Source organism: Jaculus jaculus, chromosome 4, assembly GCF_020740685.1.
Source record: "Jaculus jaculus isolate mJacJac1 chromosome 4, mJacJac1.mat.Y.cur, whole genome shotgun sequence".
Classification (NCBI taxonomy): Eukaryota; Metazoa; Chordata; class Mammalia; order Rodentia; family Dipodidae; genus Jaculus; species Jaculus jaculus.
The window spans coordinates 100,331,843-100,357,806 of NC_059105.1; the positions used below are offsets into that span (position 1 = coordinate 100,331,843).

A 25,964-nucleotide genomic window follows, 5' to 3' on the forward strand; every position below is an offset into this window, starting at 1 on the left:
ACAATCTTACCTAGACAGAGAAGATAGTTTAATTGTTTAGCATCCATATGCATTAAGTAGAATTTGCTAGTAGAACTTGAATTAAACCTCTTATGAGAAAGACTCATTATGCTTTCAAATTTACAATTGCATATCAGAATTGCAGCACTAAATATTTAATAGTCTTACTTTAACTCTGAATATACTTTAACTGTTCTATATAATGTGGAAAATTGCTTTCTCATTCAAATTTCTATGTATAATGGAGGAAAAATATAAAGTTGCATTACTATTGATGCTATTTGGGTAACACTGAGTTATTATAAACAAAGAAAACAGAATTAAGTGCTCAGTATAAGCCTCTTAATAGAAAATATGTATAATTTCCCTTAAGTAGAAATAAATTAGTAACCAGCATTAATTCATTTATTTATTATTTAATATTAATTTATTAAACAATGGAGGAATTCCTAGGCTTTAATGAGAACAACACAAATATTTTTAGATCTGGCAATGTGGTATGCAGTTTTATATCTGCCATCTCAGCTAGTCCTTATTTTGAATATTGTTATGTGAAATCCCTCACAATGTGATATATTTTTAAAAAATAAAATGTTATATGATTTTGAGAACTATGTTAGAGTTTCTAAACACCATCATTAAGCTATAACTGAATTGCAATAGATAAGGATGGTGACATGAATCACACATCAGATTATGTCATTGAAGTACATGGAGAAGTGTCTGGTATATTAAAATGAGCCATGTCCTTCTGGACAAAAGTACAGAAGAATCATTTACGATGTTACTGCTGACCAAAGTAACTCTTACTTTTATCACCTAAAATACTTGTTTTAAAAATGTCAGTAAGTGTAGTGATGGCTTTGCTTTAAAATAGAGGGGTGATGGGAGCCATAACTCTGTAAGCACAGCAGTCTGTCACTGTCTGATACTGCTCCCTGAGTGACTGGTAATTTATACCGGGTGAGTTTACCAATGATTCTCAAAGTTTTTGGTGACCCTCAGCTGTATAAACCTTATATAACTACAATAGAACAGGACAATTCATAAGCTCAACAAGGATGTCAGATTGGATTCAGTTTATGATACATTATGAGAAAATGACTTAAAAATGGTAACTTTATATTTAATAGAAAAGCAGACGTATAGAGAATGGTAACTTTCTATTTAATAGAGAAACAATGATTGGATAAATAATGGAAAATCAGAAAGAAGTACTTACTTTTTAGTAAATTAATAGTGAAACATCTTAGAAATAGTGATGGTAGTAGTTATAATATTGTTTTATCTTAATATTAGTTCTTGGGATGGTGAGAACAAAATAGAATGATATGAATGACATTCAAAACTAAATATAGAACAAGTAAAAAACAATTTCAATGTCATTGTTTATTTCTTGCTGTGTAATAAAATCAGTTGATACCACAATAAGGACAGTAAGAGAAGAAATATTAAAATTAAAATTCTGAGGTGCTGAGAAATGAGGTAGGAATTTACATGTTATCCACAAGCCACTATACAGGAATAGGAAGTGATGTACAGGGCCCTGATGTTCTGGAAGTTGTATAGAGAATTTGGCTCCTGGTAGAAACATATGTTGCATGGGAGACTGAGGAATGGAAGTTAAGAAAGTTAAGTGTTAATAAAGCATTGATTACAATAGAAGAAATAGGATCCCAAGCCCTACTTTTTACATTTTCATACAACTTCTGGTCTAGGTTATAAGTTTCCCTGTTGTTTCTATGCCCTGCAGGTAATAACAACAAAGGGTAAAACAATCACATTTCAGTTCAAAAGACACAACATAATCTAATTAGGATAAAAATCAAACAAAACCTAAACTGAGATATTCTTCAACACAGCTATCTGCTATTTATAAATGTTAACAACATGAGCAACAAAGAAACAAACTGCTTCATATTAAAGTAGTCTAAAGAGAAAAGACTCGTGCAGCATGTGGTGTTAGATTGGATTTTGAGAAAAAAAAAATACCCTAAAAGAACATTAATAAGTCAGGTGAGGAGGAAAATTTAAAATCCCAGTACGCAGGAGGCTGCTCAACAAAATTATGAGTTCAATGATATCCCTGACTATCCATTGATATTTATCTAAGAAATCTAACAAAAATGATGGTTGATTAACATCAAAACTTTAAATAGAACTAAATGTTGTATATTTTAGTTGAAATATGATAGTAGATGTCTTATAATTTTGCAAGGGTATGCAGTCATTCTTAGGAGCCAAAGAGTAAACTGTCTAGCTTTAAAGGACAATAATGTCTGCAACATGCTAGATAATCTAGAAACTACAAAACATAACTGATTGAATAAATTATGAAGAAATGATAAGTTCTGATGAAAAGGATAGGCCTATTAGATTCTACCATATTTAAAGCTTCAAGCTTAATTTTTTTTGCAAACGAAAAAGGACAAAAATGGCATGATGTTCATGTTCTGCCTCTGTCATTGTTGACATATGCCCTATTTCATCTGTACATGGGTGTCACCTGCTACTTCTGTGTTAAGGATCAATAGGAGTCATAGTCATATTTTTTACCAAGCTTTAGACAAATATTTTATGAGTGAGAAAAATTATTTCCAGCAATCAACCCTTATGTTTGCCAATGATAATAGAGGTATATTTCAATTAAAATGATTGCCTGGTATCTCTCTCTCTCTCTTTCCCTTATTGTTGTTTCTTATGTTTGCATCAACTTACATGTGCAGGTACATGTGTGTGTGTGCATTTGAAGATCAGAAGACAAGTTTGGATGTATTTCCTTGGATGACGTCCGTATTCTTTGAGGGTCTTTCAGTGGTCTACTTAGAATGACTGGTTAGTGATAGTTAGCCCCAGGAATGCATCTATGTATGCCGCTCTGGTGCTGAGATTACAAGCATGCCCTACTACCCTGAAGTATTTTTAACATGGGTACTAGGATTGAATTCAGATACTCATTCTTACAGAACAAACACTTTAGCAATAAACTATGTCTCAAGCTCTATTTTTTTATGTCATGTCTCATGTAACCAAGCTTTACTCTCACTTCCTGATCTCATTGTCTCAACTTTTCATGTGATCAGATTCTTTTTTGTGAGTTTATTTTTTTAGTGTGACAGATGAGAGAAAGAGGCAGAGAGAGAGAGAGAGAGAGAGAGAGAGAGAGAGAGAGTGAGAGAGGGAAAGAGAGAGAGAAAGAATGGTGTGCCAGTCTCTCCAGCCTCTGCAAATGAACTCCAGATGCATGTGACCCCTTGTGCATCTGGCTAACATGGGTCCAGGGGAACAGAGCCTCAAACCAGGGTCCTTAGGCTTCACAGGCAAGCACTTAACCACTAAGCCATCTCTCCACGCCTGGGATCTTATTAGTAGCCCATGTCTGTGTGTTTCCAAGTTCTTGTCATGGTAATCAAAAAAATTGAAAAAAGACACACACAAGTAGAATGGAGCAACAAGATATATTATTAGGAGAGAGGCAGTAGTAAATGTTGAAAACATAGCATCAAGAGAGGTAGAAAGTACTCAAGGGTCCTAGTTATTGCCTGGGGCTTCCCTTTAAGGAGTCTATAAGGAGAGGATCAGTTTCTAGGAGTGCTGTTTGGGTTATACTCTTGTTTGATTGACAGGTTTGAGTCATACAAAATTCTCTACTGTGAATGTTCCTTGCCATAATGTATCCTATTTTAATCATATGCATTCATAGGAATAAGATACCAACTTCAATGCCATAGTGTTCATACTAATTAAATTCCTTATTGTTGTGACAAAACACAACTTTTTTTTTTTTTATATTGTCTTGTAGTTTGAAGGGATACACCCCACTGCTGGGTGGAAAACATGGTGGCAGGAGCATGAAGCAGGTGATCACATGGCATCCACAGTCAGGAAGCAGGGAGAGACAAATGCTAATGCTCACTTAGTTTCTTTTTGTATAGTGCAGGACACAGACCATGGAAGGATACCATCTACATTTAGCATAGGCTTTCTACCTCAGTTAACTCTGTCCAGAAATTCCCTAACAGTCATGCACAGAGATTTGTCTCCTAGTTGATTCTAGATCATGTCAGGTTGATCATCAATATTAACCCTCATACTGCTATTATCTTTAGGAACACTTTCATTTGTTGAATTTTAATTAAAAATAGAGCTCATCATAGTCAGGATTTCAAAGTCTAAAAGTTTCAATTTACTATAAACAACAACTTTAAGCCTTCTCTGGGGACCAGATATTCTGCAATTGTCTGAAAGAGAGTACAGTGATTCATCCTTTACTCTTCTGGCTTGGTACTGTTTCACCTAGCCAAAATCCTCCTTTTGTGTGTGTTTTGTACATTTTGTTTGCAGTAAAACAATACCGTTTTAATTAATCATATATATATATATATTACTTATACTTCATAGTTAGGCTTTGGTAAAATTTATTCAGAGGGAGGTATGGTTTTAAGGATTATTAAAGACTTGGAATGTATGTGCCAATCAGTTGCCTCATTCCTGCAATTAGAATTCAATATCACTGATGAATTTCCTGGAAGAATAACTTTTACATTATCACCTATTTGATTTTTCATCAATAACTGATATCTCAAACAGAGGTACAAAATTCACTGGTAACTCTAATAGATTCAAACTCAATGGCCTCTCCTTAAAAGATGTATCTTTTTTTTTTTTTCTTTGTGAAGTCATTGACCTAGCCAGCTAGTCTAATCTCTCATTCTTAAATGTCTCTCTTTTAGACATCTATGGATGTCTGTGTTATCTCTAACCTCTGATCTCCTTTAACCTCTGATCTTCTCTCATCTTATTTTTCTAATAGTATGTCTCCAGGGTTCTTGTCTTGGCCCTTTTTTCTCTCTCTCATTTTTTACCTCTGGAATCACATCTAATAAAGTCACCTCAAGACTTCAGAGAAGTCTTGATCTCCAGACTCATATTTTCTCATAGACCTTGTGCAAGCAGTTGTAATTGCCTCCTTTATATTACCATCTGTGCATAGTCTGTATATGTCAGGCAATCAACTATGAAGCAGCTCCTGCTAGTCTCTGTGCTCATCCACAGAGTCTTCTTCACCACTGTTAATTGAACTGATCAGAAATGGGAATTATAAAAGTGAGAATCATTATGACTTGATGTTAGGTAGACTTTCCTGTAACAACACTATAAATTTTTCTCTTTAGGATAGATCTGCAAGAGTATGTTCTAGTTTTATTTCTTTTTTTAAAGTTTTTATTTTAATCAATTAGTTTTGTGCTCACTGAATATAGTCCAGTTGGTATCATTGTTAGCCTCCTCCATGTCCCACCACCTCCCCATAACCCCTCCTTTTTGAGGTATATGTGTCATGCATTGTGGAGTGAGGCCTCAGTTATGGGTAGGAAGAAATGTCTCTGTGTATCATGACCCAATGTGTGGCTCTGACATTCTTTCCGCCCCCTCTTCCACAAAATTTCCCTGAGCTACCTGGGGTACATATTGGGTCTGCTGCAGTGATGAGGTGTTGGGAGCTTCTGTGTCTCTGGCAATCTGATTTGGTAGGAGTTGATTGTTCTCTGTGTTGATCTCCTTCACCCTGGTGCTTGTACCAGGTTTTCCAAGAAACCAGCACCCTTGCTTGTTTTGCCAATGATTCTTAGTTTCAGCTGGGGCCCTTTTGAGGTATGCTGTGGTGCTTCCCTCCTTAGGACCTGTATCTATCTGTAGAAGAGAAGCAGATTCTCCAAAGGAGAGTAAAGTTAGCACCAGATAAATGGGAAAACCCTTATTTTTATAGAGAATTTAATAGGTATAGACCCTTTTGTAGCCCATAATTGGTGGTAGCTTAACCCTAGAGAGTGGACTCATGTTTGGATATGGTTCTGACATGTTTCCTAGATCCATCTATGGATCCCATTCAACTGAGCAGATCAGTTAGCCAAATCAAGAGCAGTTGGTTTCCCACCATTGCTGCGTAGTTTTATTTCTAATGCTACATCAAAGAGGGAAATAGTATGAGAGAGGAGAGTATAGGGGAGGGGAGGGGAGAAAAGAACAGAGTGGAGCAGAGCAGAGCAGAGAAAGAATAGAAGAGAAGAGAGAATACAGAGATGAAAACAGAATAGGGGTTGGGCATTTTAAGCATCATATGCTACGTATGTTCTCTTCATGAGAGTAGCCACTCATCATAATGAACTAACACCTATAAACTAATGTTTGCTTATGTTCCAAGAATGCATTGGGAGTTCTACACTTATAATAAATCCTGGCAGTCATTATTATGCAACTGAATACATTAATGTTGAAAAAATAGGAAGTCTTCAAATTAGTCAGTCTTCCAGCAGAAAAAGCTAAATTTATATTAAAGCTTATACAATTTTAATTTTACAGATGCCCTATACTGTTAGATATTGCAAGAATATTGAAAAAAGTCACTAAAAACTAATTCTCCATATTTATATAATTATCTATTCTAGACTTGAGATAATCTTAAGATTGCTTAAGTCAGTTTTCTACTTAACTCCAAGCATGATGGTCTCATGAGTGGTAATCTTGTTAAAAATGTCAGTTTAAGTGAAATTGATTTGTGCTTACTAAATACTATTCAAGTATTAAACACCATAATGTTCCTGGTATACGAAGCTTTATAGCCAGTCTTAGTGCTGTGTGAAATGATTGGTTGTCCCAGAGGTCAGCACTTATTTTCAGTCTTTTCTTCAAAATATATTAAGGAAAGAAAGGAGAAGTTCCCTTCATTCCTGTATAACAGTTTTGGTTTGGGAATATATAGCTGAATTTGAGATAATACTAGGTTGGGGAACCACATTATTTATGTTTTATTTCCAATGATACAAACAGCATATTTGCCTTTTCCATCTGCTTAATTCCATTTCAGGTTTGCTATTTTCTACACCCGTGGCATCATCAAGTGCCACATAAGAACTTTTTATAGGAGACAAGCATTACTAGGTAATTTGCAAAGCAGGTGAAGGTAAAGTCAGATAGCCAACATGCCCTGCTGGCCAGGTGACTTGGCTGTCTTCATAACTCATGCTCAGTGTGGTAGACTTGTTGGCTCTATGAAGCTTAAATAATTTTCTCTCCTAATACAAAAATAAAGACACCACAGTCATTTGTTTTGAGGAAATTTTACAGTTTCTGGTTAACCTACTCCCTTATGACCTGCAATATTCATTAGCAGATTTCTCTCTTTATGAGTGATATTACATGCAAATGGTTATGGGAAGCTAACAGATGTAACCACTGAAATAAATTAAAAGGAAAAGTTCTGCTTTTTGCAGATGGCTCAATCAAACAAGTTTTGCCTCTCCTTCACATTAACACTCCATTTCCTTTCAATAGAAAACTTTTCTTTACTGACTACGGGAATGTTGCCAAAGTGGAAAGATGTGACCTGGATGGCATGAACAGAACGAGGATAATTGATTCCAAGTCAGAGCAGCCTGCTGCACTAGCACTGGACCTTGTCAACAAATTGGTTTACTGGGTAGATCTCTACTTGGACTATGTCGGAGTTGTTGACTATCAAGGAAAAAATAGACATATTATCATTCAAAGCAGACAAGTAAGTTCAATTTTGTAATACTCTTAAACATACACACACAACAACAACAAAAACAACAATAACAAAATTTGCAATGTTGATGATACCTCAAGAAGTAAGATACAATGGGTCATAAAAATATAGTATATTTGCTAAATGGCAAAACGTTCTCAAGGTGAAACTGAAATGATTCCATGATATTGGAGATGCCTCTATTTCCTAGTCATGTCTATTCATTATCAAACAAATATAAATAATGAATAATAAATACAAAAGTGCTTTATTAGCAAGAAAGAGAAGTTCCAGAACAGGGCAGATGTTATGACCTACTTACAAAAAACTAACTTGTTTATTCATAATGAGCAGCACTATAATGTGTCCCAAGAGGCGCTGGAGATGACTACAAAAGCACATGCCTGCTCACAAAAAATATCCTGGTTATTTTTATATGTTCAATTTAATTTTGCTGACTGATTCATTAGAATGCCTTCTTAGCAGATAATTCTTTGAAAATTTCCAACATCCAAATTCTTGCCAATGACTTAGGTTTTCTTTTGCTGAATCACAAGATTTTGTCAGCAACCATAGAGTGAACACCTGAAAGAGCTAACTACAAAAATGCCCTTCACCAGTGCACTTTTATTTTTTTGCTTTGTTTGGATCTCACTGATTGCACTAATTTTGTGTGAAGTTTTAAGTGGGTATAGCTGATATGTGCTATCACTTCCATTTCTTTTGTAACAGCAAGATAGGTATATTCCACAGTTAAAGTGACTTTTACTTTCTAATTACCTTTTAAAATGATTTTTTTTTGGTTTTTAACCTTTCTTGATAAACAAATGTGCTAACCTTCATAGTAAAAAAAAAATAAACTGTCCAATATTAAAAGTGTGGCCATGGTTTGGAGAAATGGCTTAGCAGTTAAAATGCTTGTCTACAAAGCCTAAGGGCCCAGATTTGGTTCCCCAGTACCCAACACAAGATGGCACATTGTGTCCGGAGTTCATTTGCAGTGGCTGGAGGACCTGACGTGTACATTCTCACTCTCTATCTGCCTTTTTCTCTCTGTTCCATAAATAAATAAAATATTGTTTGTTTTTCAAAAATGTGGCCAGTTATTTTTCTCTCACATTCAACTGTGCTGAAAGGTTAAATTTCTTTGTCAGGTCTTGGTTCTGACCTTTTCATCTATAAGATGATTATGACGGCTTTCTTTGTATTTATTTGCCATTAACTATTAATCCATGAATCCAACATAGGAAATGAAAAGTCTTTTTCTTCATAATGTATTGAAAAGCTGTTTTAATGCTTGAAGTTTTTGATTATTCTATTTATTTCCATTTCTATTTTCTGTGTTTTGCTGACTCCCTCAGCATATGCTAATTCTGCTGCAAAGTAATTCAGTGTGGATATAGTCTAGGAAATATTCAAAGTACAAGCAGAATGGTTTATCCACCAGTCCATTACCCTCCTACCTCTATTTGGGAGTGTTAGTAGAGCAAGTAACCATATGTGATTTGAAAGAGAACTAGATCTGTCTGAAGAAAATCAAAAAATGGGGCAAGTAAAATTTATTTTTTATCCTTTGAACATACATTTTCACCCTGACAGTTATCTCATATATGACAATTCTCACCCACCCCAACAAGAAACAATTGACACCATTTTATAGAATGACATGACCCAGAAAGAGTAACTGGCCTAACACCTTGATTAATATATGCATAAAGTCAATGGCAAATGAAAGCATTTACCTTGTTTGTAACTTTTATATTAAAACGTACTATCTGATTAAAAATTAACCACTGGTATAAATTGTGATATGTTGTTTACTATGTGGAAAATGATATTAGCAAATGCACACTTCCACCCTCACCACATAAATAAATGCACACACAATTACCATGAGATAACATATAGAGAAAATGATGGCTTATCCTTTAGCATGGAATAATTCCCACTCTATTTACTGCCTTTCATTTCTAGCATAGACAGGAAGTAAAACATACATCACAACAAAATATAAGGGCTGGCAAAATGGCTTAGCAGTTAAGGCGCTTGCCTTCAAAGCCAGTGGACTACAGCTCGATTCCCCAGGACTCACGTAGGCTAGATGCACAAGGTGGCGCATGCATCTGCAGTTTGTTTGTAGAACCTGGGGTCCCTGGCATGCCCATTTTCTCTCTCTCTCTCTCTTAAATAAATAAATATTTATTTTAAAATATATAAAGGCCAGTTTTATGTTAATCACACCTCATATGAACAAGTGAATTATATTGATAATTGAATTGTATGGAGAGCAGTGACATTAGTTTCAAACAAACCAAGTGCATTTGCCATTGTGAATAAGCTCTAGAAACAAACATAATTTCTGTGTAAAAGGCTGTCATTTTATTACAATTATTGTACATACATAAATTTTAATCCATTATTTTTCACAGTAAATCAAGTATTAATATGAATGTGACATGACAAAATGAGATATTTGAGCTTATAAGACAAATTTTGAAAGATGCTTTCTCTAAAGTCCTTACACCACCATCACTATGACCTGCTAGTGTATACATACCTTTGACTCTATGAAAATGTAGCCTATTAAAAAATTAAATATGGGCTGGAGAAATGGCTTAGTGGTTAAGCGCTTGCCTGTGATGACTAAGGACCCTGGTTCGAGGCTTGCTTCTCCAGGACCCACATTAGCCAGATGCACAAGGGGACACACGTGTCTGGACTTCATTTGCAGTGGCTGGAAGCCCTGGCACACCCATTCTCTCTCGCTCTCTATCTGCCTCTTTCTCTCTCTGTCACTCTCAAATAAATAAATAAAAATGAACAAAATTTTTTTTAAATTAAATATATTCTCTAATGACATAGCATATGAGTGAATACTCTTGAATGTATGGTTCTTGGTAGCCATGAAAATTTAACAATAATACATGTGCTCTTAACAAAATATGAATGAGAAGCTCTCCCACATATCATAACTATTTTAAGCACTTCTATCTAAATTACTAAAATCCTCCCTTGAGAGAAAATAAATGATATTCCATGGGCATTTTTCACACTAGTAAATTGTAATCAATTTTCATTTCAAATTGAAAATAGCATTATTGTAAATTAAAATTATTTCCTAACCTCTTCCCAGGTCAAACATCTATATGGTATAACTGTATTTGAAGACTACTTGTATGCAACCAACTCTGACAGCTTCAATATCATGCAGATAAATCGGTTTAATGTCACGGATATTCATTCTTTCATTAAAATGGAAAGGGCTCGAGGAATCCGAATCTATCAAAAAAGAACCCAACCAACAGGCAAGTAGCAAGACTTCTTCATAACCTTTATAATGGTAGACTGAATGGCAGCACAGACCTTGTGATTCTCAATGGTGTTGAAGTGGGTGAGTCATAAATTCTGTGTTGACAGCAAAAATTATGCCTGTCTGCTTTGTAAAATGGAAGAGAGCTCCTTTCTCAAGTTGAAATGACAAATTGTTCAGTTTCTAGTAAATCGCTTCTATGGCCATGGAATTAAAGTGATGACTAGATTTTGACTCACAAAAGATTTTTCAATTGTGATGTATATAGACAAGAAGGACAGATGCAAAGATTTTTTTTTTTTTTGAATTTTGGGTTTTACTTTTAGAGAAAAATTTCAAATCAGCTTACTTTCACTATTTGTCTGGTATTCACTCTAGTCTTGGGTTCTCCTAATTTAGCACCCCCACTGCCTTCTAAGAATGTTCATTCAAAATAAATTTAATGATAAGGCTGCCATTTTTCTAAGTGTTTCTCAAAACCACAAAATATATTTTTATAGTAGATAAGTGATGTATTTTTTGAAGCCAATTTAGGTTTGGTCACATATCTTATATCTTACTATAAATATCTACCCTCCAAAATATCTATTATTTTTCTATACATGTACTTAAAAGGGATGAAAACTCATTTAAATTATGTAAATATTAGTATGTATCCAGTTGAGGCACTATATTATCAAAAATATGTTTATAGCAAATTCTTTTTAAAGTTTTCCAGATAATCTTGTTAGATTTTGATATTAGGGTTTGTATCTTTGTTAATTATTCGTGGGCCATCAATTACATATCAGCAAGTATTTTGTATATAAAGAGAATATACTAGGAAATAAAACACAGCATGTTTGCCTTTATGAGATTTATGTTCTACTTAAGTATACATAACACAGAATGACTAAGTAAATCATATATTATTAGAGACAATATAGTAGATAAGTGTCAAGTTGCAGTTTGTCATTTTATTTTGAATAATCACTGGAATTGTCATTGAAAAGATGACATTGAATAAAGTCTTAATGTTATAAAGGAAAAAGGGAGACTTGCAATCTCTGGAATAAGAGTATGACAGGGAGAAGGATGGAACAGCTCAGAAGGATCAGGTAAGCATAGGTCTGGATTGAGCAAGAAGCACCATGGAGGCTTAGGTAGCTGAAGCAAAATGATTACGTTCCAGAGAATTAGGAAATAAGTTTGGAAAAATGGGGGCGCATATCTAGTAGGGCTCTGTAGTTGGCAGTAAAGACTTATTAATTCTTTTCATGACACAGGAGTCATCAGGAGGCACTCAATAAATTGTTATGATCTGATTGACATTTATAACAAATCCTGCTGAGCTACTGAACTGGCAACAGGATGTAAGGGGAAAGGGTGGACAATTGAGAAGAAAGTGGTTTGTACAAAAGCAGCAATAGTGAAAGTAGTGAGAAGTAGTTAAATTAAGATATGTATGAAAGCAGAATTATATGGACATATGATGTTAAAAAAACAGTCAAGAAGTATGACAATGGTTTTACTGGGACAGTAGGAATTATTTATTCTTTATCAGACATAGAAAAGTAAGTATGGGGTTAACTTGGGGCAAAGATTGCATTCAGTTTTCATGGGCCATTTCACATGTTAATTATAAAGTCAAGTGGATGTACATGAATATCCAATAATATAAGTTCAAGGTCAGTGGGAAACTCCAGGCTGAAAATGGCTGCCATACCAAGTAAGTAAATATGGATGAATATTTCAAATAACACTAGGACACTTTAGCCATGAGCCACAGCCAATCAGAAGAACTAAAAGCTGTCTCTAAGCCAAAGTGCACAAAATTCAACTGGTCACTGAATTTTGCATAAAACTCATGGGGTTCTGATAAGAGCAACTCTGACAGTGAGGGAGACATTTGATTGAAACAAGTTTGAGAGAGTCTGGAAGGAAGGAAACTGAAGAAAATGATTATATAGGATTTGGAGAACAAAGGAAGTAAATGAGCAAGAAAAAAAGGGAGCATGTTGATAGGTATGAGCAAATGGAGCAAAAGTAGAGGTGAGTTGATAATTATTTGAGGAGATGTTAATCCAAGTGAATTTAGGAAAGTAAAAACAATTTCTGGAGGACAAATTGTTAAAACTGTGTTTACTCATCTGCTCCCTTAGAAAATGAAAAGTACATAAAGAAGGTGCAAGTTGTTACAGCAAGTTAGTATTACAATTCAAATAAAATTGCCATGATCTTTATCTTAATTTTGACAGAAATGATCAAAATTATTATATTATATAAACAATATTTTATAATTTAATTATTATATTACATAATAGCATATTATAAAATTATATAATTTTTGTTATGTTATATTGATATTATTATAATATTTTTTTCTTTTTTGATCATAGTTTTATTTCCTGTTTAATTATAATCACAAATGTAACATGTTTCTACTGCTCAATTTCCTTAACTTAACTCAACTTCCACCTTTGGACAACCACACGTCTCACACACACACACACAGGGAATCTTATAGCAGGGTTCTCAAAATGACAATGGACCTGGAAGTTTACAAACACGTACTTGTTCTTTCTCATCACATACTATAGTGACTGAGTGTATTCCTTCAGTGTAGGTGCTCATAGGATGGGTGGCTGCAAAGGAAACTGCATCTGCTTCTTCCTCTAAGCTGGGATTATATGTCGTAACATTTTATGGATATTTCTTTTCCTTGTTAAAATAGAATTTATATAACTAAACATAATATATGCCAAAAATCATGTTATTTTATTTACATGTGAACCATTTAAATTAATGTAAATAGGTTTTTATTTCTTGGAATTTAATTTTAATTCAGCCTTAGGAGTTTTGGCAAATCCGCACTTCTTTATAAAGTTTAAATTTTTTTTCTATTTGACTGGAGTGCTAAGTAGGTTGGTATATAGAAGTTTGTTAAGATTACATGTACATACATTGTAAAAAGTTTGCTGAAGCACATAAATTCCCTGTCTGTTGCAAACCTCAAGTGTGTTTTCTCTGCTATAGTCAGAAGCCATGCCTGTGATGTGGATGCATTTGGGATGCCAGGGGGATGCTCGCACATGTGTCTCCTGAGCAGCAGCTACAAAGCTCGGTCGTGTCGCTGCAGAACGGGATTCAACTTGGGCAGTGATGGCAGGTCATGCAAAAGTATGTTGCTAAAATCAACCATGGTACCAGAAGTTGCCACTTCAGAAACAGGTTTTCTGTATTAGTTAACATCAACTATGATAACAACATAAGAGTTACTCAGGGAAGAACTTTGATTAAATCTATATACTAGCCATGTCCTTTCTCAAAGTTAGTATTAACTTTTGTTTTGTAGGGATGTGAATTGGAAAGCCATCAGGATAAATAACTATGTGGGCTATTAGGGGACTGTCACTTAAGGAGAATTTTAGGAAGATTTTTTTCCTTTTTAATTTGTAATTTCTAATGTGTATGGAATAAATGGACTATACTTATTGATGGACCTCTGGAACCAAGATGCTGCTTCTAGCAATAGGTGTGTTGTGTGATCCAACAGATATTCATATATACTAATGCTTTAGGTTTTGTGGCCACTTTAAGGACTAAAATTTACCTTGATTCATATTTCGTAAATTAAAGCAATTAAATTTAGTAATAATTTTAATAATGTTATTGAAAAAAATTTAAAGTTAAATAGCTGTTATATATGTTTTATTTTGAGATATAAAGCTTATAAAGAGATTTCCTAGCTATTACTGGTATATATTAATTATGACATTTTCATACATGTATATAATGTATTTAAGTCTTTATAATTTTCCTCTCCTATTCTATTCTCCTGTCCCCCTCCTTCTTCCAACATTGCCAAAGTCAATACCACTGATAAAAGGCAATCCAAAATCCTATAAACATTAACTGCTTATTGATATTCAAGGAGGGGTGGAAACTGGACAATAACATATTGTCCCATGATAGCATGTTCATTGTCCCAATCTTATATAGAGTTTATGCAGGCAATCACAGTTGATGTGAGTTGAAGATTACAACCACTTAGAAATCAGCATTGCACACTATTTTCCACCTTCATCCTGGCTCTTACATTCGTTCTACTCCTTCTTCCATAATTATCCTTGCATCTTGGAGTATGGAATATTGCTGTCCCATTTAAGGGAGAGAATTCACGTATTACTTATTCTCATTACAAACCAGTTATGAACCTCTTCAGTTATAACATACAACTGAAAAAATAAAGTATTTTTCTGACCAAAGCTGACTAACCACTACCCATGAACATTAAGAAAGTAAATTTGAATCATTAAGTCCATTTAATGAAAGAATAGCAGTAACTTCCCTAGAAGGGTCTATTCCCTCCTGAGATGCAAATTTTTAACAAGGTTTACAGTTCCAACTCAATCCCTCCTGGAGAGCAGGCCTCAAGTCCAATCAGAAAGCAGTTGGTTACCTCTTTAAAAGTCATGCCAGTGTTGCACCAGCAGGCAAGGTTGCTTGGCTTGTCTGAAGGGTCCCAAGCTCTGAAAGACTATTGATGACCAGTCTCCCCCAGTACTTGGGCGCTCTGAAGGTTTTTAAAAGTAACATTTATAACTACATTTGTACCAGCTCTAAGCCCTGTAAAATCTGATATATTAGCTTGATATTAGTTGAAATAATATCCATGTGGGGAGCACTGGTCTTTAAATGCCTTGGAATTACATTTATTTTAAGTTATGATGACTGCTTGTCACAGTTTGCACTTTACTTCTCTTTGACCACAGCACACACTTTTACTTTGGTCAGGGATTTCTTTTCACTTATTTCATTTCACTGTCATGTGTGTGCTGAGAATAGTGAAGTGAGGCCACAAATTGATAAATGATACAAGTGAAGCTAGTTAGAATTAATAATAGAATAATGAGTGCTGGAGAGGTGGCTCTGCAGTCAAGGCACTTACCGACAGTGCCTAAGGACTAAGGTTCAATTCCCCAGCACCCATGTAAAGCCTGATGCACAAAGTTGTGTATGCATCCAGAGTTTATTTGCAATAGCTGGGAGACCTAGCATGCCATTCTCTCTCTCTCTCTCTTTCTCTCTCCCTTTTCTCATCTCTTTTTCTCTCTTTCTCCCTCCCTTCTTCCCTCTTTGTCAAATAAATAAATAAATAAAATAGCATAATGAACTTTAATTAACATAGTTAAGATAAAACATTTGTATGTATTACTTTATCACATTTTTATTTGTTTCTGATTTTATATTAAATGATGAGAATATAACCTTATCAGGTCTCATGCTCCTTAGTCCATCTCAGTAATTGAGTTCTCAGGTCTGGTGCCTACAGATAAGAGAAGGTGACAGTATCTTCTCATGTGTCTCTTATCAAATGGGCCTGGCTATCCCTTTAGAAGTGGTAGCATGTTTTATGAATGAGTTTAATATTATACTTGAATATATTCATATATGTATCCATGCATGCATATGACTTGGGACAAACACAAGCTCAGAGTTGCATATTATTAACTTAATGTAGTATGTCACTAAGGCACTCATATATAGAAAATGTTTCTAGTTATTTTTAAATTTAATATTTATATTTGTTTATTTTAGAGAGACAGAGATGCAGTGAAAGTATGGACATTTCAGAGTTTCCTGTTGCTGCAAATGATTGCCAGATGCATGTGGTGCTTTGTGCTTCTGGTTTTTATGGGTACTGAGGAATTGAACTCTGGAACATCAGTCTTTATTATCAAGCAGCTTAACCACTGAGCAATTTTTCTAGCACCTAATTATTTTAAGCAGAATTTAATACAAACAGATGCTTACATAAAACTAAAACTGTGGAGCAGAAGATCCTAGCATAGATCATTTCCAACTCCCTGAAGCACCCTGGCTGAAACTTGGAACATCTGCCATTTAGAGCCTAAGAATAGGAACCCAAAAACAGAACTGTTAACTAAGATGCTATAGAGGTGGCTTAGTGGATAATATAACTTGCTATATAAGCATGAGGACTTGAGTTTGATATTCAGCAGCCACATAAAAAGAGGGCATGACCATACATGTGTGTAACCCCAGTACTGGACAAGAGGAGCAGGGTTGGAGACAAGACAATTCTAAAGTGTGCTGGTCAGCCAGTTTCACTGAAAACAGCAGCTCTATGTTCAGTGAGAGACTCCCTCTCTAGGAAATAAAGTGGAAAAGCAACATAGGAGGAAACCTGACATTCAATTCTGACCTTATTACACATGTGCACAGGACATGAGCACTTGCACACACATGTGCATAAACACACACACACACACACACACGAAGAAATAGCAGTAAACATGGCTATCCTTTCCAGCATTATGTCGCACATTATAGCCCCTGTGACTGCGTTGTCAGCATTCTGACTCTGGTGTCTCTTGAGATTCACAAATACAAATGGACTGGAAGCATACGTCAGTGACAACATTTAAGTTTTGTTTTAGATGCATGTCAGTAGAAACCATAAACATACATTGTTTCATTTCTGTGCTCTAAAATGCACATGCTTTGGGTAAACAGAATCAGAATCCTGGCCATGAGAGTGTCTGCAAAGTAAACTTTTCAGCTTTCAATCATGTACAGAAGAATCATAACCACTAGCAGAAAGGTTTAAGTGGTTATATTAGTGAATGCCTAAAATGAATAGATACAACAATGAGGAAACAATGTTCATATTATTTAAAACATGAATACATACATATACTCACAAACTCACATACTAGCTGAATGAAGTACCCCAGACTTCTCAATTACCCATTACAGTGTTTGTTAATAACCAAAACGTAAGGGCTAGAAAGATGGCTTGGTGGTTAAGGCGCTTGCCTGTGAAACCTAGGTTCAATTCCCCAGGTCCCACATAAGCCAGATATGCAAGTGAATATATCTGCAGTTTGTTTGCAGTAACTGAATATCCTTGTGCGCCTACTGTCCTTCTCCCTCACTCTGTCTCTAAAAAATAAAGAAAAACAAAATAAAAATAAACAGTAATGAAAAACAACAAAAAAATTAAAAAATAAATATAAAAAAGGAAGCTAGATGACTCTATTTTTTCACTTGTACAGAATATTATACTGCAATTGGGGGGAGGACATTTTTGATGATTTTAAAATGACCTGGCCAAATGTCATTAAATTTTAAAAATGCACATATAAGATTCTAAGATCCAGAAAACTAATGTCAACATGAACTTATATTTGGTAGAAAAACTTTTAAGTGCTAAGAAATTATAAGGTTTCCACATAACTTAATACTACTATACAGGCACATAAAACATTTTAAAATAAACAACCTTTGATATAAGGTAGATAACAAGAGGCTAAGGAAAATGAAAAGAAGGTTTTTAAACACACTTTACCATGTAATTTCATATAAAAAAACATGAAATGCTGCATCAAAAAATACATTATGTCAAAAGGACTATAATGATAAAAGCATAAAAGCAATTGGAAAATGCTTAGTAAGTTATTTAGTATCTAACAAGTACAGATAGGCTTAAAATAATGAGTCAACATTGAAAGTAGTTTTGATAAAGGTCCATAAAATTGATCTTTTTTTTTTCTTTTGGAACAAATTAAATACACATTGGAAGAAAATTTATCTGTGAAGAGTACAGGAGAAGAGAAGGTGGGGTGAACATGGTCAAATTATATAACACACTGCTAAAAATGTATTAAAGCTTTCATTTCATACAATGAATATATGCTAATAAGAATTAAAAATAAATAAGCATGCATTCTACAAATGGGTACATAATTTCAATTTGAAATAACCACACAAGTGAATGGTATACAGCAGTAAAAATGAACTTGAGTGAATGAAAATTAATACAATGGATGACTATTGAGTATAATAAGAGTAAAATTAATTTGCATAGTTCACACATTCAGTTCAAGCATGCAATATAAAGCAACTGTTAATAGAAAATATATTATAGATCTACTAAGACTTTGTATCTTATGAAAGACTATGGTGAAATTATCTTTGAGGTAGTAACAGCTATGCTTATGGCCTCAGCCCTTTACTGACAATATTCTTAGTATGTACACAAGGTTACTGGGATTTATCTTACACTAAAATAACTTATAACTATTATTTTACATATTAATGTTCACATTAGTTTTAAAGTCTAACAAAAGAAATATTGCTATAATGAATTTTCTGTAATAGAAATTTCAAAATTTGTATAGTTACATATAGATAAATCTTGTATATCTCACTAAGTGTTTCCTCTCATATTAAGTCTTAATTTTGTATTCACATACATTAAATACATATTGCATGGGCACCATGCTAGTTACGGAGTCTTTCATAATGCTGTCATCTGAAAGGGTTAATCTGTGTTTTGGGGATATGGCTCAGTGGCTAAAGGGCCTCTATTAATAAGCCTGCCACCTTGGGTTCAATTTTTCAGCCACCCACATGGAAGCAGACAGGTATTCATATGCAGTAGCAAGAGACCAGGACATGTGCCTGCACCTATGTGCATTGTGTGTACAAACATGTACACACACACACACATACACACGAATGTAAATTTAAAAAAATAAACAAAGGAGGGGCTAGAGAGATGGCTTAGCAGTTCAGCACTTGCCTGTGAAGCCTAAAGGACCTTGGTAAAGGCTCAATTCTCCAGTACCCACATAAGCCAGATGCACAAGGTGATACATGTGTCTGGAGTTCGTTTGCAGGGCATGGAAACCATGGCATGCACATTCTCTCTCTCTCTCTCTCTCTCTCTCTCTCTCTCTCTCTCTGTTGCTCTCAAATAAATAAATAAAAATTAACAAAAAAAACATAGGAGTGAAAGTTTCAATTCATTCTGTAGATAAAACCACAGATGTGGAAAAAAAATATCTGTATTTGCAACACTTAAGAGAGGCAGAGGCATGAATCGTTCAATGACATCTAACCTGCCTAGTGATTTTCAGGCCAACCTGACCCTGTGTCAATATTTAAAAAAGACCAAAGAAAGAATAAAAAAAAGCCACATGACTCTGCCTTTTGTTTGTTCTTATTTTTTGTTCTTATGGCCTGTGTTATATATTAGTTAGTATAGTTAGAAGCAGAGAACATCAGTATGTTCCATTCTAAGTGAGATGTGAAATAAAGAATGATTCTCTGAAAAAGCATTTGCTTTCATTTCTTGAAAGACTCAATCACCTACTTGGGTAACTCCAACATATTCTCAGGCACATTAGTGATACTTTATTGATTTTTTCTCCTAGTCTATAGATGAAACTATATAGAGTTTGGTGTTTTAAACAACATTAAGTTTTCAGCATTGCCAGTTATAGTGAGTGCAACAGTGAATATGTACAACAATGTCAGCTAGATTGCAATGGATTATAAAGTCAAATGTACCAGTTATTTTAATAAATATTCATTTCACAAGTTACAAGTTATTCAATGATCTGTCATGTTTTTGCTATACAGACACTTACAGACAAAAGAATAATTAACTGAATATAACCATTCACTGAAGTAATTTCTCTTTTAATTAAAGTAATGCAATTAGCTGGCCTTCTTGAATCAAGATACATTTGGCATATTTTAGAGTTTGATTCCTAGTATTGAATTTAAAAACTCCTAATTGTGCCAGTTAATTAAACAATGGCATTGTGTGGCATAAAGCAGATTAGGCAGCATGGGTTGTTTATGTTTGTAATCTTTCTTCTGCAGGACCCAAGAATGAGTTGTTCCTCTTTTATGGGAAAGGACGCCCAGGAATTGTGAGAGGAATGGACTTGAATACTAAGATAGCGGATGAATATATGATTCCCATAGAGAATCTGGTAAACCCTCGTGCTTTAGATTTTCATGCAGAAACCAATTACATTTACTTTGCTGACACCACCAGTTTCCTAATTGGCCGGCAGAAGATAGATGGCACAGAGCGAGAAACCATCCTGAAAGATGGTAAGTGACACTGAGTGACATTAGCATCAATGCTCTGGAGTTAAAAGACTTTAAAGGGAGAAATTTCCTCCATATCAGAGTTGGGTTAAGCCCACCCCAAGTTCATGTTTAAGGTTATGTCTTAGTTTAATTGGCTCAGGAATATGTTATTTCTGTACCTTTCACATCTCAACCTGTTAGTATTTCAGTCCACACTTGAATATGCAATTGTCTTCTACCAAATCAAAAGGGAATAACTGAGAGATTAATCATGTACTGGCAACATATAGATATGTTTAGAACACTTTATGTCAGAACATAAGATTCATGACAATATTAAAAGATCCTGTAGCATTTGGTCCCTATTACCATCAAAATTCATTTTTTTCTTAATTTTCTAGACTTGCCCATCATGTATATCCAAAGAAACTTCAATTACTTCACTTGTGATTTTGTATTAGTACATGTTTGAATTTATATGTGAGTAAGCCTCACATGCATATCATGCATATACTCATTAAAATCAGTTTATTTCATAAATTGTTTAACTTTGGAACAGTCAAACAAACAGTAAAATAATATGATTTTGATAAAAATAGGAAAGATCATCTTTGAGGCTGGAGAGATGGCTTACCCATTAAAGCTTGCTTGCAAAGCACGATTGCCCAGGGTTGATTCCCCAGATCCCACATAAAGCTGGATTCACAAAGTGGCACATGCATCTGGAGTTTGCATGGCAATCACCCCTGCTGGTGTGTTCATCCACTCCCTCTCTCTTCCTCCCTCTCTCTTTCCTATCTCCCTCTCTCTTGTACTCCCTGTCTCCTTCCCCTCTCTGGTTGCAAATAATATATTTAAAAAAAAAAAACAGTTCTAAATAATCAAGCAAATCTTATCTTTAACTAGATGCCAGTTACCTTACTGACTTACTTCTTTAATATTCTGGACATCCATGATTCAAGAAACATCAATTATGATATAAAGGACATCATAGGAGCTATCTTAAGAGTTAAAAGGCATTTCATTTTTTAATTAAATATTTTACTTACTTATCTATTTATTAGAGAGTGAGAATGAGAAGTTGAGCCAGGCTCTCTAACCCCAAATGAACTCCAGATGCAGGTATCACCCTGTGCATCTGGATCTGCATAGCTGCTAGATAATTGAACTCAGATCCATAGTCTTTGCAGACAAGCACCTTAACTGCTGAGACATCTCTCCAGCCCAGATTTTAGAAAATTGTTATTAACTTGAAGGAATTCATGACCTACCTTTATACACAATCTAAGCTCACAAAAAATGTTTAAGTCATTGCAGCATTTAATTTTGAAAATCAAACCTGTCCCAAAGAAATGCATGGCTAATAGAAACTGCCCTCATATTGGGAATCCACGGAAAGGAGGACATGTTGTTAAATTAACAGCCAGAGAGACTCCCTGGATAGGAGGTAGTATTTGGACTGAATCTTTAAGGAGATATGGTAAAGTTGAGGAGAGGATGCACAAAAATGTTTCCAGAAATAGGATGTGGATCCTAAGTGGGTCACTCCAGGGAGTTAATTCTGCAGAGGATATGGAGAGTGGAAATTAGTGAGATTAAAAGCCTGAGATACTTCAAAACATTAATAAAATGCATAAATTCTAAATGTAGAAGAAATAAGACATGTTTTTCATCTGAAAAAAAAAGGGAATGATGTGGTATGTTAGGAAGATCAATTCAGTGACTCAGAGAGGAAACTGAATAGGAAGAGTGCTGGACTGACATTTAAAACATGAATGATAAAATGCCTTGTGACCTTATTCATCTTAGCTATTCTATTTTAATGTTGTTATTATTATTATTATTATTAACAAGATGTTTCATATGGATACATCATGTGCTGGTGCTCTCTTTTCCCTCATCCTTGGCCTCATTCTGTTGGAAATGCTCCTCAGTGGGGTTGCAGTTATTCACCATGGGGTTGTGGTTTATTCATTGTGGGGACATTAGTCAGTTATTATTATTTTTTTTTTTGGTGGGGGGAGGAAATGCCCCAGGGCCTGATGTCTCAACCTGTGTCTCTTACAATCCTTCCTCCCCATCTTTTGCAAAATTCCCTGAGCCATGATGGATGAGTTTTAAGTCTACTTCAGTGATTAGCTCTTAGAAACCTCTGGACCTCTGCTTTAGTAAATGTTGAGTATCCTCAGGGTCTCTCCTACACCCTGGTGCTGATTATCAGGTCCAGCATGGAAGCAGTACTCACACTCATCTCCCCATTCCTTTGTGGTTTCAGCTGTGGCTTGGCCAAAGTGCGAGCAGTAATTTACCTCCTCCAATCTTGCTACCTTATGTAAAACAAGAATGGATTCTCCAATGGAGAGTGAAGTCAGCATAGATTAAATGGGATAAGCATTATTAATTTAGGGAGAATTTGATGTATGTAATGCCTCCTTTAGCTAAAATACATTGAGAGACTGACACTGGAGAACCTAATCTTCTCCGTTGGATTCTGGTCAGATTCCCAATTCCAGATATGAGTTCCTTTACACTGAGTGGATCTTTTAGACAATTAGAAAGCTATTGGTTAGCCACTGAGGCTGTGTGCCACTATTGGACTGGCATGTACATCATGTGAGGGTGTTTGATTCAGAGTATCTTAAACCTCTGATTGTTAAGACTGATTTTGGCCATTTTTCCCCCAGAACCATATGTAAGGCTTCCCAGCACTAGATAGGCTAACTGTCTGGGGACTGGCTTTCTTTTGAATTCCAGCCTGGTCTCTCCGTGCTATGTGTCAGCAGCATATGGTGTCTTCAGCAATCGGGTCTTAACCTTTTGCCTCAGGCAGGTAATCAAGTGCTTTGACAGAAAGCTGTCTTGATTTGGGAACCTGATAGGTCTCTCTGATCAATAAATCAATGTGGGTAGCAACCAATCTCTGGTACCAGGTCAGGGACAGAAAAAATTATTTTAAGTTTAGGCTTCATCCAAACTCACTTGAGTCCTACTTTTCAGGTGTTCTCCTCATACTCTTTTTGAGAGATATATCTTTTAGGCTATCTCCAAGGGTAAAGGTTTCTATAGTATCATCTTATTTTGGATTTAATTTTGTGTTTGTTTTCTTCCCCCAAACCCTTCCATCCCTATTATGTGGGCCTTGAGTTGCCTATCGGGTATGTAAGCAACTCCAGCAGGTCCAGCTAAGGCACTGCTCAGCGTATCTGTTCTTTCAAACAAGTCATTAATGAGAAAAAGCATACTCTATGAGGGGCAAATGAAGTTATAACATAAAGAAAAGCAACCCTGTGTTTGTCTTTGTTTATAATAGCTTACTGATTAAGGAACAGAAATCAACCATGATTTAATATTCTAAAGGAATGTCTAATGATAGTTAAGATTTTGGCTTTAAATTGGATGTTACAGGAATGTCTGCCTACTTGTCTCTGAAATGTGATAGCAATCTTTAAGGGAAAAGGGACTTTCACATTCATGCTCAGTAGATAGTTTGGATGAGGCATTAAAATGGAATAGAGAGGGCTGGAGAGATGGCTTAATGGTTAAGTGCTTGCCTGTGAAGCCTAAGGACCTCGGTTCGAGGCTCGACTCCCCAGGACCCACGTTAGCCAGATGCACTAGGGGGTGCAAGCATCTGGAGTTCGTTTGCAGTGGCTGGAAGCCATGGCATTCTCCTTCTCTCTGTCTACCTGCCTATTTCTGTATCTCTCTCTCTCTCTCAAATAAATAAATAAAAATAAAATATTTTTAAAAAATTGAATAGAGAGGTTTTTTTTTTGTTTTTGTTTAGTTTCCTTTATAAAAATGTCAGTACGTCAGTGTGCTGTGACTGAACAATCCTAATTGTGACTATTCTTTTACAGAAGGCAGCATAAAACCAGGGACAGCCAAAATCTATCAACATGATAAGAAATAGTAGCTGACTGCCTATCATGAAGCTGTTGTCCTATCACCTTTGTCTATAAAATCTAACAGGTTAAAATAGTGCTTAAATACATGAGAAAGAAAATTGTCCACTTGAATAAGATATACATATATATCATATATATATATATATATATATATATATATATATATATATATATATATATATATTGAGAGTAGTAGTATATGTATATATATATATATATATGTATAAAATCTCATAACAATTGTATATAAAACATGTATTAAATAAAAAAATTAATAAGTAGATTGCTTTAAGGAGAATATCTATATGCAGTTTTTCATGTTCCTAGAATTTTAGTTAAATTTGTTTTGAAAAATGTGTTTCTTTTTTATTTTAATGACATTGTTAAGTCAGTTAACATATGAACACCTTCTCTGGGGCATATGCACTGCCATGGTAAAGAGAACATGGCCTGTAGTTAGCTCATGTCCAAACTGCAGGAAGTACAGAAATGAACAAGATAACGATATGCTTTGTAAGAAAATATAATACGTTACTGGGAAACAGAAGTAGGTATGTGGGAAATGGAGAATCAACAGGAGGTAAAATTGGATTAAATGATCATAGAATTTCAATTAGCCATTCTTGCTTTGTATACTTGTAAATTATCCTAACAGAATAATAGATCCCTTCCTTTAGATTCATTTTCCTTTATATTCATGGATTTCTTGATCAAGATTATTTTGTTATTGCAAAAATTTTCAACAGAGAGAAGAAACGTAAAAATCATAATCTATTTCAGTTTAGTATCTCATATGCTCTACTGGAGTTTTTGAATTGTGGAAATTATTTAAATATCTAGCTGCATGGATTCAAATGAAAGCTGTGTATATTGGTTACTTGGTGATAAGTACAAATGCCTGAAAAAACCCAAATTATTGGGGGAAGGTTCATTTTAATATACAGTGCCCAACACTGCAGTTCATACCAGCTGGGGAGGCAGAGCTGTGGGCAGCTCCTAGGGAGTGGGAGCTTGCAACAGCTGTGACTCCTTTTCTTGCATCTCAGGGAAACAAAAAGCAGAGGAAATCAAATGATGGTACACATCTGGATTTCTCATTCCCCCTTTTGTTCTGACTCAAACCCCAGCCCTTGAGTTAGCACTATTCACATTCAGGGTGTATTTTCTCAGTTTAACATCTTTAGAAGCTCCCTCAAAGACATAACCAGAGGTTTATATCCTAGGTGATTCCAAATCTCATCAAGTTGACAATAAACATGAATAATCACAAGCCCATCCTTGTCAAATTCACACTCAAACTCTTTTA

The 25,964-nt window shown here is 35.0% G+C and overlaps 1 protein-coding gene across 2 annotated transcripts in view; it reads left to right on the top strand.

Annotated features, from left to right (window-relative positions):
- Window positions 1-25,964, top strand: part of Lrp1b (LDL receptor related protein 1B) — a 2,087,209-nt gene that overhangs the window by 1,154,576 nt on the left and 906,669 nt on the right. The window contains exons 8-11 of one of the 2 annotated variants that reach the window (XM_045147485.1): window positions 7,333-7,555; window positions 10,680-10,851; window positions 13,872-14,015; window positions 20,535-20,771. In XM_045147485.1, the coding sequence (XP_045003420.1) occupies window positions 7,333-7,555; window positions 10,680-10,851; window positions 13,872-14,015; window positions 20,535-20,771 (776 nt within the window). Of the gene's footprint in view, window positions 1-7,332; window positions 7,556-10,679; window positions 10,852-13,871; window positions 14,016-20,534; window positions 20,772-25,964 lie in introns of those variants that run through there. The other variant, XM_045147484.1, reaches the window with a different exon arrangement.